The 15105-nt window shown below is 33.9% G+C and overlaps 1 protein-coding gene across 4 annotated transcripts in view; it reads left to right on the top strand.

Moving 5' to 3' along the window:
* Positions 1-15105, top strand: part of Nipped-B (Nipped-B cohesin loading factor) — a 127423-nt gene that overhangs the window by 46807 nt on the left and 65511 nt on the right. For all 4 annotated transcript variants that reach the window (XM_075362437.1, XM_075362439.1, XM_075362440.1 and 1 more), the window contains exons 9-11: positions 5321-5494; positions 6374-6564; positions 7487-7718. In XM_075362437.1, the coding sequence (XP_075218552.1) occupies positions 5321-5494; positions 6374-6564; positions 7487-7718 (597 nt within the window). The remainder of the gene's footprint in view (positions 1-5320; positions 5495-6373; positions 6565-7486; positions 7719-15105) is intronic.

Here is a 15105-nt window from a genome sequence, read left to right as displayed (position 1 = left end):
CAGGGCATTTAAATTTCGAACCAAAATTATAGGTGAGCCAATCTTCAATCGCAAATTATGTGGTGGCATTCCAGGTAAATCTAGTGAATTTAAAAACTCTACAGGATAGTTGACGACTTCGTCAGGATCAACAACAGTGTCAATTGATTTGAATGTAATTTCATTACCAGGCAGTGACTGTTGTATTTTAAAATTGATGGCGTCAACATCTAAATTTTTTGCGCCTAAAATAGCATGCTCTTGTAGCCATCCATGATTAGTATAATTATGTCTCAAATCTGGAAAGATACTTTTTATTAACTCATCTTTGGTAGCCACATGTTACAAAAATTCTCTGGAAGTCGAATATATTGTGTATCTTCATACAATTGAATTTTACCACTGCCATTGTCTAACAATTGTTCAGAGAATCCTGACGCTAATGGATCATTTTGAAGTTGAACGCGCATATTAATAGTAAGGCATAATTTACTGACACTTCACCATAGATAAGATTCTTTCAAACATGCGTTTATTTCGTCCGCATATGTCGCATGTGGAATGTCTGGTAATGTTTGTGTGAAATCACCAGACAGCAGCAGTAGAGCACCACCGAAAAGCCTAGTATTATTTTTGATATCTTTCAGGGACCTGTCGAGAGCTTCAAGCGAATGTTTGTGGGCCATTGTACATTCATCCCAGATAATAATTTTGCATTTTCTCAAAACTTTAGCCATGCCTGAATGCTTCTTTATGTTACACATTGCTTCGGGATTTGTATGAACATTCAAAGGTAATTTAAGTGATGAATGCACAGTCTGTCCACCATAAAGTAATGTTGCTGCAATGCCTGATGAAGCAATGGCCAATACAATATGATTTTGTGATCGAATGCGCGCAAGTATCAGTGGGATGAGGAATGTTTTACCAGTGCCACCTGGTGCGTCCAAAAAAAAGAATCCACCTTGTTGTGCTGCAATTGATACGTTAATTTGATCATATATATTTCGTTGCTCAGCAGTAAGCAATTCTTCATTATTAGCAACAAAAGTAGCCAAAGAAGTCTTATCGAACTGGTGTTCACGTTGAACATTGCTGTTGATGATATCTACTGCTGGGTGGTTCGGCGCTGGCATGCCGAAATGGATGAGCGGTGTGTTCGAAATAAGAATACAAATATCCTCAATCACTAATAATGACGCGTTATATATTTCTGCGGAGAATTCAATATTAAGATTTTGATTAGTAATTCTAATCCATTGCAAAATATCCTCACTCATTGAGTCTTTATATTTGTTCCACAGAGCAGATGCTTCAGACGGAAAATACGTTGTTAATAATATTGAAAATTATTGACGAATTTTTTGTGGAGATGAGCTCAGTGCTGGATCTGCAAGTGTGAGATCCCAGTGGTTATCATCCAAATCAAAATATGCGCATGAGGTAAACCTCGTTTTTGCCATTCAACAGAATAAAGCCAACAATGTCTGTTTCACCAAATAATGAGTGATGTGTAATCAAATTCATCAAAGATTTTAATTTTTGTTTAAAGACACGTGCAGTGATATCATGGCGATGCATCGATGTTTGACCTGACAACAGCAAATTTTTAATTTCATCCCAGTTTGGATTACACGTAATTGTGATAAAAAGATCTGGTCGGCCGTATGCACGTACGTAAGTCATGGCGTCTTGAATATATTCTTGCATATGACGCGGACTACCAATGTATGATAATGGGAGAATGTATGCGGTACCGATGTTGTTGATGTCATTCGTTGCATCTACATTACCGATTACGGCGTCACGCAAATGAATGTACTCCTCAGCACGAAGTTTTGCTTGATTAAATTTTGTATATCGTAATCTCTCACTTTCGATTTTTACATACATATCGACAATGTACTGATGAAATAGCTGTCTGCATCGGAGAATGTTATTATCTTCATTAATTATCTTCATTATCATCAACCGATATGCGTAGAAGTTCATAGCACTAACTTTCTTGATCAGTTCTTCACCTGCAAATAAATATATTTATGAGATTAACAGGAATTATTGGTTCAAAAAAAAGAATTATAAGATAATATACAAGTTGTACCTGTAGTTGGATTCCTTTGTTTAATATTTAAATGATATCCATCTTCTCCTTTCCAAAATATCAACGGATACTGCAAAGCATCGTAAGAACGATGATTGTCTTGAATTATTTGCATCGTATTATCTCTGCGTTGTATGCGAATGTCTCGACGTTCACATGGGTCACCAGCCATAACAACTGCAACTTCATTAATAGTTGGAACATTATATGTACCTGTGTGCTCTCCATAGGGCACTTTGTCTGTTTTAATGACAATGACGTAGTTGTCGTTTTGCAGTCTGTTAGAAAGTCTTGAACAATCGTACCAATTGGTTATAGTTTTGCAAAAAACATTTCCAAAATGTCCACAATTTCTCGTTCCTCCATCTGCTCTATATGGTTGTATACGCAGCGTGTATGTGTTTGTTGCTCCTCATCGCCCATAAAGTAAATTTGTAAGAATTTTTTATCGGCATCAGGCATTGGAAGCAATGAACCAATTTGGTGGTACACTTGACCTTGAATCTTGAATGTAGATTCAAAATTATGACCATCTTCATTATGAACAATTTTTGTTGCTCCAAATGATGTCATTTGGAAGTAAGATTTGAATTTACAAATTTTCCGCAAAAACAATTTTGATTGAGATGTGGTTCCGGCTAATAGTGTTTTCAAAGGTTTTCAAAGGTAGATTTAGCGGTGGCAGTGAAATTTTTCCAGATGCGCAACATAAACCAGCTGATTCACCTTTGTACTTGAAATCATGACAATGTTGACACTCTTTGTCCATACTACCGACCGTGATTAATGAATGTGACGAATAGTCTATTTCAGGATCATATCCAAACGCAAGACGATTAAGTGATGCTCGTGCCAATGCTCGATTATCTTGCACTCTCCGTTGGTTACGTTCTCTATGTGCGTTGATCGCTCGTTGTCTTAATGTATTAGCACGAAGATGTTGATTGCGTTGCCCTGAATTTTCATTTGCACGTGTACATGCAACTTGATCACTTAAATTTACATTATCCGTCGAGTGTTCTTTTAATGTTCTATTTAATCGACGATCATGGACCAATTGCGCGTTCCGAGTACGTCGACCAATATTTCTTGCTCTTCCACGAAGACGTGGAATTTTTCTGTAAAAATAAAATACTGTAAAATAATACACAACGAATATGAGTAACTTATTGAAGATGAAATTTAAATTAATTAACTTAAAAGATTTATTGTACCAAATTTTAGATAAAAAACGCGTAATTTTATTTTGTTGCTTTTTTTAATTTAATATTTCCAAAAAGGAATAATTTTTAATAAAAACAATTGAAAAAATTCGTTATGAAATCGATTAGCTACACAAATAAATTTGTAGGTTAGGGTGGTTGTTAATCAACGCACGTGTAAATTTGATAAAAAATTATATGAAATATACTCACTTTGATTCCGCACTAAATTCGCAAATGTATATTTTTTTGTGCACACTTCAAAACTCTTCAAACACTAATTACATTTTGATGTAATATTTTAATTAGCACACGATTTTTTGTTACACAATAATAACACAAAATTACAAAATATTTTTCTCAATTTGATCGCAGCACCAACTGTCGGGACAACCTAAAATTAAAATAGAATATTATTGAATATTCAATACTGCGATGTTAGCGCAGTCTGCCGGATCCAATGTAAAACATTCCAAAATCAACAACTACTTATAAATAAAAAAATTAATTAAAAAAACATTTTCCAATGGACCAAATTGTGAATCCTAAACCATTCTCGAATCCCCTTAAAACTCGAACACACACAAAAAATGTCATCAAAATCGATCCAGCCGTTTAGGAGGAGTTCAGTGACATAAACACACACACACAAGAAATATATATGTAAAGATTTATATATTTACTATCTGTATGTGAACTGTTGTATGAGGTCTGTTCAGAAAGTAACCAAATTTTAATTTTTTAATCTTTATTATTAATTTTACAAATTATTGGTCCTTGTCCCCTTCAAAGTATTCCCCTCCCCTATTCACACACTTTTCCCAGTGGTGTTTCCACTTTGCAAAGCAGTCCTGGACAGCTTCATTTGAAATGACCTTTAAGGTCTGTGACGAATTTGCTTTAATGTTATCAATAGTCTCAAAACAGCATCCTGTCAACACTAATTTTAATTTTGGAAAAAGGAAAAATCACAAGGAGCCAGGTGTGGTGAGTACGGAGGCTGAGGGAGGACAGTCATCTGATTTTTGGCATAAAACTGATAATTTGATAAAGCTGAGTGTTCATGCACATTGTCATGGTGAAGGAACCATGAATTGTCTCGCCACAACTCTGGTCTCTTTTTGCAGATTTTTTCACATAATCCTTGTTAAACACCTTGATAGTGTGTACAGTTTACTGTTTCACCTTGAAGCAACAATTAAAAATGCACAATTCCATTAAAATTGAAAAAACAAAGAGCATCACTTTGACATTAGATTGAGACTGACTTGCTTTCCTGGAGCAGGGAGATCCTTTGCCATTTCATTGTGATGATTGAATTTTTGTCTCGGATGTCTTGGCTGCAAACCCACCACCTTTGTCTCCCATTTGATTCTTTGCATGAATGTTTCATCGTCATTGGTTTGGTCAACAAACGAGAACAAATTTTGCTGCAACTCAATGCATGTTCAGTTTTTAAATCAAAATGCCATAGCATGATTCAGTTAAGATGCTAACCTCTTCTGCAAGTTCTCTGACAGTCAATCAGCAATTTGCACGCACCAGATCGTACATTTTTTTAGCGTGGATGTCATCAGTTGAAGTCAAAGGCCTTCCTAGTCGAGGGTCATCTTCAATTGACTAACAACCATTAAATCATGAAAACTATTCGTAACATTGCGTACAACCCAGAGAATCTCCTCTGTAAGTTTGTTTCAAAAGTTGAAACTTTCTGTGAAATTTTTCCCATTTCACAAAAAATTTTACATTGTATCATTGCTTCTCAAAATCGCACATTACAAAAATCCTTACTAACAGTTAAGCACGTTGCATTCAAATAACAACACGAAAACCAAATGAGATATCAACAATCCAAGAACATTTGGTTATAGAGGAGGTTATGTGGAACACAATGCTGCCATCCGCATATCACTAAATATTTCCATTGGTGCATAATTAAAAATGTTTGGTTATTTTCTGAACAAACTTTGTATAAATAATAAGCATAATTATTTAGTCTTTCTCATATTTTAATATCCGTCAATCTTTTTTCTTATAGATGCTTCTATAGTGCCAAAGACAAAATTAAGAAAATTGGAACGAAAACTTGTTCCAGTCTTAGAAAAGCTTAGTGTAGAGGAATTAATGGAAACTAACACGTACCAGAGGTTTAGTAGATCTATTGAGAAAATATTTGATAATACAGAAGATTTAGATTTAGCTGTTTGCGATGGTGAGTGATTATATTTGTTTTGTTTTCTTATAATTTGAAATCAGTCTTTACTTTGTGTTACACTTTCCATAGATCACATTTCTTTCTTAGATATTTAGTTATTTTATATTCAAAACAACTCAGAATCTTATATTCAGAATCAACACTTGTTAAGTGTTGATAAACAAGTGACTCATTTTTTATATGAAATGTAACAGCTGTGCTTCTACTAAAAAAACAAAAAAAAACAAATGTGATTATGACAGAGCTATCCTTTGCAAAACTTTGGATGAATTTGTCAGTTAAAAATGCAATGACACCCAATGTTAACTAACTATAATGATAAAAGAATATATTAAACATTATATTTACTCCTTCAAAATGTCACTGGTATTTAATAATGCAGCAATGGTCATCTTTATTAAACAAAAATTGACTCTACATGTCTGGATCAATTTCACAAGAAGTTTTATTTATTTATATATTCTTTTTAGAAGTATTTTTTTTATCTTATTGATCCAAAAAAATTGAGCCATTGCTGCTGCAGTCAGGTATATTTTAACTATTAAAAAAAAAAACTGATTATTTAAAAATTTAACAGGGACCATGTACATACCTTATCTCATCAGTTGTAGTATCCATTTATTTTATTAATATATGTTTTATGAAAATTGAGTGGATCTTACAATCTCATTGTCATCTTGTATTCATTGTAAACTAATGTATTGAAAAATAACATGCAGCATACAAGAACCGTTAAAGTTAAGTATTGTTATCCTTTTATCTAATTAATTATTTTCCTTGAGGCCTGACATATATGATCAGATATTGTTTTTTACTAAACAATTTCAGGGTTAGTTTATTGATCTGTTGTTAAATAATGTAAATTTGTCATTTCAGATGAAGATGATACACCTCCAGAGCATGCTATGATTCCAAAATATCAGCTGGAAGATTTGTGTGCTGAAGCAGCCAAATTAAAAACTCTTGGTGCTATGGAATCTATACCCTCAGAAAAGATAACACGGCTTTTGAGCATTCTAGAAAAAAATATCCGTGATGGTGCCAAAGTTTCACCAATCGGAGATCCTGTAAGCTTTAGTTTTATGTGTGTATATATATATTTATTATGTACCTTGTTTTCTAATTTCTGTTCTATCTCTCTTTTCTTAAATCAAGCAGTCATGATTTAGTAAGAAAAATTTATCTTTGTTGTGAGGTGTAGGTTGCGAGTACTTAGTGAGTCATAGTTAGAGACTATAATAATAAAAAAATATTTTTTTTTTAAATACTGTTAATAAATGTAAACATCAGTAGATATAAATATGATAAAAATATTATGTAATATAAAGTCTTTAACGGTTATAATATAAGAGTTTGTTAGTGAAAATATCAGCTCTGAAAATAACAATAAGAACCCTGATTAAAGCTCATTCTATAAATAAGTTACAAATGATTTTATTTAAATTACTTATGAAAAAATTATTGTTCAGTTTACAGCAAACATCACATTAACTTATAATTGATTATTTATATGAGTAGTATAACTTATAATTGATTATTTATATGAGTAGTATGTTTCTAAATATATTCACTTACTATCAGTAATATAATGATATGTGTTTTTCCAGCATCAAAATTTTAAAATAATGAAATGGTAGCTTTATTTGATGACGCATCAAGAAATATTGTAAATTTAAATTATTGAAACAAATATTTCAGTCATGAGTGATCTGTTCACGATTGAAAATGAGATAAAAGCATTAAAAAAGTGTGTGTTTACTCTAAAAACTTCTATAATGAATGCTAAATTTTGTTTTCCTTAAGTAATTTAATAGATAAGTTTTTCTAATTGCTGTTTTAGATGCAGATTCTATATTGCCTTTATTTACACATTTACTTCGCAAAAGTCTATTATTTATGTCATTTTAAGTTAATGATACCTTTTGTACTTAGAGATCTTGTACTTAGTATTATTTATATGACTTTGTAATTTAAAATAATCATTTTCAGAATGACGATGAAGAGGAGCGTAAACTTTTTATGGAACTTGCTATGGAACGTGTAATGCGTGCCGTTGATGCGTCTTTGACAACATTGTACATCTTGACATCACCAAACATGCATAAAAGAGTGTATCTTGAGGATGTAATCGATAGAGTAGTCATATTCACTAAATATCAGCTTCATAATACAATATATCCTGCTTTTGATCCAGTTTATAGAATCGATCCTAAGGACAAAGGTAAGCATATTGAATGTAGTTAAATATATATTGTAACATTTAGATGATTCATAATCAACATGATTTTATGTTCCGTTCCATGTTGAGCCATCTGGTGCTGCAATCTAGCAGATGCTAGTGCTCACTGGAGAGTTTTGCTCATACTAGCATTCAGCGCTTGAATCTGATCCAAGGCGGTCACGTCATACTCTTAGTCCAGATGGACTCCATTCTTTGTTCAGATAAACGTTAGCTTTAATTTTTTATTTTTATGTCAAGTTACACATTATGTTACAATTCATTTCATTAACTGTCAAGACGACAGTTCATTAAACCATTATTCAACAAGCAACAAGGCGTTGTCTTCATTCATCACCTATGTATATACAGTCCAACTTCGCTCTATAATCTACCATCTCTTCATGGTTCATGGTCCTCTGGGCCGGATAAATCAAGCGGATAACCAGATAAGGCCAGATAGTTAAGTCGCCAGATAAAGCAAGCATATAGCCAGATAGTTAAGTCAACGGATCTTTCACATCTCTCTACGGTCATTTTCGTCTTCACATTCAAGAACCAAATGGTCAAGTCACCGTACCTACCGGTGACTACTGCATCTTTTAACCAACATTTCATCGTTAAGTCGCAGACTTAGCCGCTCTACAGCATCATCCGTGGGTTTCAATAAGGTCAAACCAAGTCAACAACACGGTATTTATAATTTATTTATCAAAAAATGAAGATGTTTGTTAAAAGTGCAATGAAAAATTAATATTAGTAAAACATTCAGGTTTGTGAATATTTTAATAGTTAAATATTTCAATGTTTTATAATACAGTCAAAATTGTATCTATGAAGCTAACCAGGTATAAGAAACCAACCTTCGATTCCAGTTTGGACAAGTTTCACTTGATCGCTCTGTATAAAACACGAGCACACATATCTCAGGCATTGTTTCTATTCGCTGACCTGCAAACAGCAGATTTTATCAATATTGTATCATATTTACAACCAAGCCAGTTCATTCAACTTTATGCATAAGCTATACTTTAACAATATTGTTGTATATGACATTTATCTTTTAACCTTATTTTATAATAACTTTGTTTCATTCAAATTTAATATTATTTTGTGTATGATTCCAATAAAAATGGAATTTTATTCCATTTCGGTGAAGGATTTAATTAAAAAACGAGGCATTATGTAGAATAATATAGCCAAATTAAAAACATTCATTGAAAAATTTGATCTTAATTCAGGCAATTACGATCTATTTACCATTAAGTTTGATAAACTGGTAGAATACGAAAAACTAATTTTCGATGTTCAGTCTGAAATCAAACTGCACCAAGATGCGACTGATAAGGACCTTGAAGTCAGAGACACTTATGATAACCTTTTTGATAAACTTAAGTTAAAACATAAAAAATTGGAAAATTGTTTCAAAATTTCAGAGGTAACTGATGCTACTAAAGTGATTAACAAACCTAATCCAATTTCTTTAAAACCTAACCTAACCTTTTTAAGTTATAATGTTAATGAAAGGAAAAATTTTATATTTCAGGAAAAATTATGTCTTAATTGTTTAAATAAACAGGATATTGTGAAAAGGTGTCAAAGCAATCGTAAATGTAAAAAATGCTCATGAAAGCATCATATGCTAATTCATTTAGATAAAACACTGGAAGAGCCAGGAATTAAATCTTCTAAGCCAAATCAAGCTCCTTCGGCTAATAGTTCATATTATACTTTAAAATCAGAACCTAACAAGTCTGTTTTACTTGCAACAGCTGTAGTTAATGTAAAATATAAAAAAGGTAATTTTATCCAAGCCAGGGTCTTATTTGATTCCGTTTCGATGATTTCATTTTGTTCTGAAAGGTTTGCCGCCAAACTTGGGCTTTAAACCAAACCTGTTCGCTTTGTCTTAAGGAAAATTGTTCTTTAGGAGATTCTTATGCAAATATCAAACATCATTTCAATTTATTACATTGTAGATTTAAGAAAAATCCTAAACTCAAGGTAGACTACTTCCATTTCATGAAGGAATATCAAAAATTGGATCACATGCAACCTGTAGATTCATCTCAGTCCAAGGTTCCATCTGAAACCTTTTATTTGTCTCATCACGCACTATTTTGTGATTCTACCACCACTACCAAAACAAGAGTAGTATTTGATGGTAGTCCAAAAACATCAAACGGCCGAGCACTCAATTCAATTCTTGCTACAGGTCCAGTAGTACAACAAGATTTATTTTCAATTATAATTTGTTTTGGAACTCACAACTACGTGCTATCAGGAGACATTTCTAAAATGTACAGACAAATTCGCATTAATCCTCGAGATTTTTCATTACAAAGAATTCTCTGGTATGATGATACCAACTCATCAATCATTCCATATAACTTATGGGTTAGCACCTTCAAATTTTCTAGCCACAAGATGTTTGATTGAAATTTCCAATCAAAATGAAGCCTCTTTTTCTCAAGCTTGTCAAGTAATTAAGCAAGATTTTTATGTTGATGATCTGCTCACTGGTTGTGACAGCATCGATCAGTTGAAAAAATTATATAATGATATTTTGTTATTGCTTAACAAATACGGACTTCTGCTGTATAAATGTCATTCAATTGTGTCTGGTATGTTCAATGATTCTAATTCATTTATCAAATAAGACAAAGATGAAAATATCAAGACACTTGGATTGTCTTGGGTTCAAGGTGATAATTTCATTTATCAGATCAAACCAAAAGATAATAACACTTCTTACACTAAACGCTCTGTTTAATCAATTATTTCTTCATTATTAATCCTTTGGGTCTACTTGCTCCTGCAATTGTTCCATTTAAAGTGTTCATACAAGAGTTATGGTGCGTTAACCTTCAATGGGATGAAGTTCTTCCCACTCCACTAGCTGAAAAATGGAATTCTCTGTATTCTCAGCTCAAATCTTAGAGTAATTTTAAGATTCCTAGGTTAGTTAAAATTAGTTTTAGTATGAGTTATCAATTACACGGATTTTGTGATGCAAGTCGCAGCGCATATGGTGCATGACTTTTCATTAGATCTGTTGATAGCAATGAACACATTGATACCCACTTATTGTGTTCAAAATCTAGAGTTGCTCCAGTCAAGCAAATCTCTATTCCTAGGTTATAGCTGAATGCGGCTCTTCTATTATCTCATTTATTCAGTAAGGTTAAGTGTATTTTAGGTGTAAGATTTGATTCAATCCATTTTTGGTCGTATTCTAAAGTAGTACTTTAGAATATGACCAAAAAGAGAGAGAGATTGGCTGTCATCACTTCCTAATCGATGGAAAGTATTCATCACAAATAGAGTTTGCAAAATTCAAGAGTTAATTAAGGAACGGAAGCACATTCCTTCAAGGGATAGCTCTGCAGACATCCTGTCACGTGGTTGCATGCTGGATGCATTAACCTCGTCACAACTCTGGTGGAATGGTCCGTCTTTTCTGAAGGAAGAGGAGAATGCTTGGGCATCCAATTCACCTTTCATATCTATGATTCCGCCAGATTCGCCCAAGGAAGAGAAGTCCATTAAAATTAATGTGTTTTCAGCCGCTCTTCAAGCTACAGAAGCTGTAGAACTTTCAAAACCATTTTCTTCGTTCGTACGAACATAAAACGTATTTTCATATTGTCGTCACTTTTATTTATAATTTAAAAAATAAAAATAAATGTATATTGTCAGATCTGTCACTAGAAGAAATCTATTCCACGTTGGAAGTACTTATCCTTCATTTTGGGTGGCATACATCTTATCCAGTTCTGGTCATTTTCTAACCTTCACACCATTAACTTCCTTACCTGATCCTGATTGCTCAGGCAGTAATGTAATAAGCTTACTAGGTGGCAGCTTATATAAAGAATATAGAAAGACTTTTGGAAAGTATGGTCTATTGATTATTTACATTCCTTGCAGTAGAGGAACAAGTATAGAATTTCAAATAACATTTGTGTTGACAATGTAGTTATAATTCAAGAAAGTAATCTTCCTCCACTGATATGGAAATTAGGAATAATTGTTGAAGTGTATCCAGGTACGATGGACTAGTTAGATTAGTTAATGTGAAAACTAATAACACAACACTAAAAAGAACTATGAATAAATTGATTGTTCTTCCAAATTTAAATGCTTGCAATGAGATAAGCCATTCGAAATGTAATTAATGAGATTTATTTAACATCCTCCTAATGTATTTGTTTATTTCAATTTAATTTTGTTGTATGCTTTGCCTGTATTAATATTAGATTTATTGAGTTAACTTTAATTTTTGTACTTTAAAGTTTACATAATTATTTTATGTAATACTCTTTGTTTGCATCTTAAGTTTTATTTCGTGTAATGTATCACATAATTATAATTAAGGTAATCATAATTTGTGGGTAGTGTGTTCTATTACACGTCAAGGCGTCCAGTGCTGCGATCTAGTGGATGCTAGCACTCACTGGAGTGTTCCGCTCTTATTAGCATTTGGCACTCGAATCTGATCCAAGGCAGTCACGACATACTCTTAGTCCAGATGGACTCCATTCTTTGTTCGGATGAACATTAGCTTTAATGTTTTATTTATTTTTATATGTCAAGTTATATGTTATGTTACAATTCATTTCATTAACTGTCAAGACGACAATTCATTAAACCATTATTCAACAAGCAACAAGGCATTATCTTCATTCATCACCTATGAACATACACTCCAACCTCGCTCTAAAATCTACCAATGAGTAAGAAATCGATTTTTTAAATTAGAGGCCAACATCTTTTGAGATGTTTAACTGCTGAGCAGTGAAGACAGTACATATATGGCTGCATTGTGTTATGCCCCATAGTCGACCCTGTATTTACTATTTAATTTTAAGAAAATAAGCATATTTTGTCATACACACTTTTCTCACAATTACATAATTTTTTTTATAAGAAACTTTTACAAAGCTTACCTTATTATTTATTGAAGTGATGTGGAGTGATGATAATAGTGTTTCAGAACTTTTTGTTGGCGAGGTATATCCAAAAACACTCAAGAATGTGCAATGCCACCAGACTATTCACATTCATACCGTCACTTTTTCTTCCTTACTTTGCACACAACACAGCTTCTGGAGGGTGTTTTCTTGGTGGGATTAGGAGGGATAAATCTAACAAAATGTCCCCAATTTGCTACTTGCAGTCTAACAGGGGATATTCCAGATTGAGGGCATCCACTTTTAGGGTAGTCCGGTAGAGTGACCTGGTCTATTATGTCCTCAGCCAGCTGAATTCTGAACTGATTGAAACTGGAATTTTTCTTGTTACTATTTTTAGTAGGGCATGTGAGTTAAATTGCCAATGTCCATGAAATAGAAGATCCCGACGGGGAGTCTTATTCTTTAAGACTTTGGGGGTTGGCATCCCCACGAACCTAGCCTCTGCAGCTTTTCTTCCCACTACACACTGAGCAGCAGAATACTTTACACTATACACATATACTACACCAAGAACACTACACAAATTACAACATATATCATTACGCAACAACACAATTTTCTCTTACATTTACACTCGGTGGTGTTGTGACATCTTATGAAACGCAACCATAACCCAAGATGGGAACTATTGTGCCGGTGGGTGAATGGCTCTACATAGTGAGTCTCGAACGATGTCCTGGGCACCAGGGCAAACCCAGTTGTATTTAGCTCCAGTACGCGTGTGCTTTGCTGGAGTGGTCCGTTACGCCAGTACTCATGGGACCAAAATGACAGTTCCAACAATAAATCCTATGATGGTTGGTGGTCCATCTCAAAAAAACAATTTTAGTCTAGTGATAAACCCTTAGTCAGCTTTGTCTGACGAAGATAATGTTACTGCAGAAGAGAATATAATAAATTTCAATGTCAAATATAAGAATGTTCGTTTTGTTGTTTTTAGGAATAATCAGAGGGTGGCTCCCTTTAAAAGGTCTCACCTTTCCTGATTAACAAATGTGTCACTGGTTCTATTGGTTCTCCAAAGATCATTAAAAAACTACGAGACAGAACAATTCTGACAGAAACATTTAATGATGAGCCGTGTCGCTCCCTGTTACGTCTCAGCAATATGGGTGGCATAAACATAAGTGCGACATGCCACAAGACCTTAAATTCCAGCCGGGGAGTAATTTTTTGCCATGACCTTCTGGAAATGGATATAAATGAAATTGCTGATGAGCTTTGTGCTCAAGATATTGTAGATGTGAAGCGTATAATGAAAAGGCAGAACGGAATGGAAGAACCCTCACCTCTTATACTGACATTCAACCTTCCAATCCCACCAGAAAAAATAAAAATTGGTTATCTTTTAGGTCAAGTACAATTTTTCATTCCCAACCCTCGACGATGTTTCAAATGCCAAGGGTATGGTCACACAACAATATCTTGCTCAAAAACAGAGGTACGTGGTAGATGTGCTAAAGAAGGACTCAATGATACTAACTGCCAAGAAGATAAAAATGTGCTAATTGCAGTGGTTCGCATACAGCTCGCTCACGTGATTGCCCAGCTTTTAGGGAAGAAAAGGCAATTCTCAGAATCTCTACGGAGCAGAAACTATCTTTTCCGGCGACACACAGAGAATATTAAAAAAATATTAACTCAAGAAACCTGGTCAAACCAGATGTAACTTTTGCTGCTGCTACATCACAACAAGCTCCTACAAATTTAAGTAATCAGCCTTGTTTAGATGTTATCTGATCAAGTTGCCTCATTAACTTGTGAAGAGGCCTCGGTCAGCTTTGTCTGACGAGGATAAAAGTCCTGCCGAAGAGAACCGCAAACCATTAGACTTGAATTATAAAAATATTAGATTCGTTGTTCTCCGAAATAGTCAGGAAGGTGGCTCCCTCCAAAAGGTTTCGCCTTTCTTAATAAACAAAGATATAACAGGTGCAAGTGGTTCCCTGAAGAACATCAGAAAATTACTTGACAGATTGATTCTGATTAAAACATTCAATGATGAGCAGAGTCTATCTATCTTACGTCTCCGTAATATGGACAGTATAAAATAAGTGCGGAATGCCACAAAACCTTAAATACGAGTCACGGGGTAATTTTTTGTCGAGATTTTATGGATATAGAGGTCACTGAAATAGCTGATGAGCTTCGTGCTTAAGACATTGTAGAAGTGAAGTGTATAATGAAAAGGCAAAATGAGATGGAAGAACCAACACCTTCTCTTATACTGGCGTTCAACCTTCCAGCCCCACTGGAAAAAGGAATGAAAGGTCGTACTCGACCTTTCATTCCCAACTCACGACGATGTTTCAAATGTCAAGGGTATGGTCACACTACAATATCTTGCTAAAAACAGATCTGTGGTAGATGTGCTAAGGAAGGCCACAATGATATTAACAGCCAAGAAGATGAAA

This window comes from Lycorma delicatula, chromosome 4, assembly GCF_047948215.1.
Source record: "Lycorma delicatula isolate Av1 chromosome 4, ASM4794821v1, whole genome shotgun sequence".
Classification (NCBI taxonomy): domain Eukaryota; kingdom Metazoa; phylum Arthropoda; class Insecta; order Hemiptera; family Fulgoridae; genus Lycorma; species Lycorma delicatula.
Note: the sequence above shows the minus strand (reverse complement) of the source record. Positions and strands in the feature narration are given on the sequence as shown.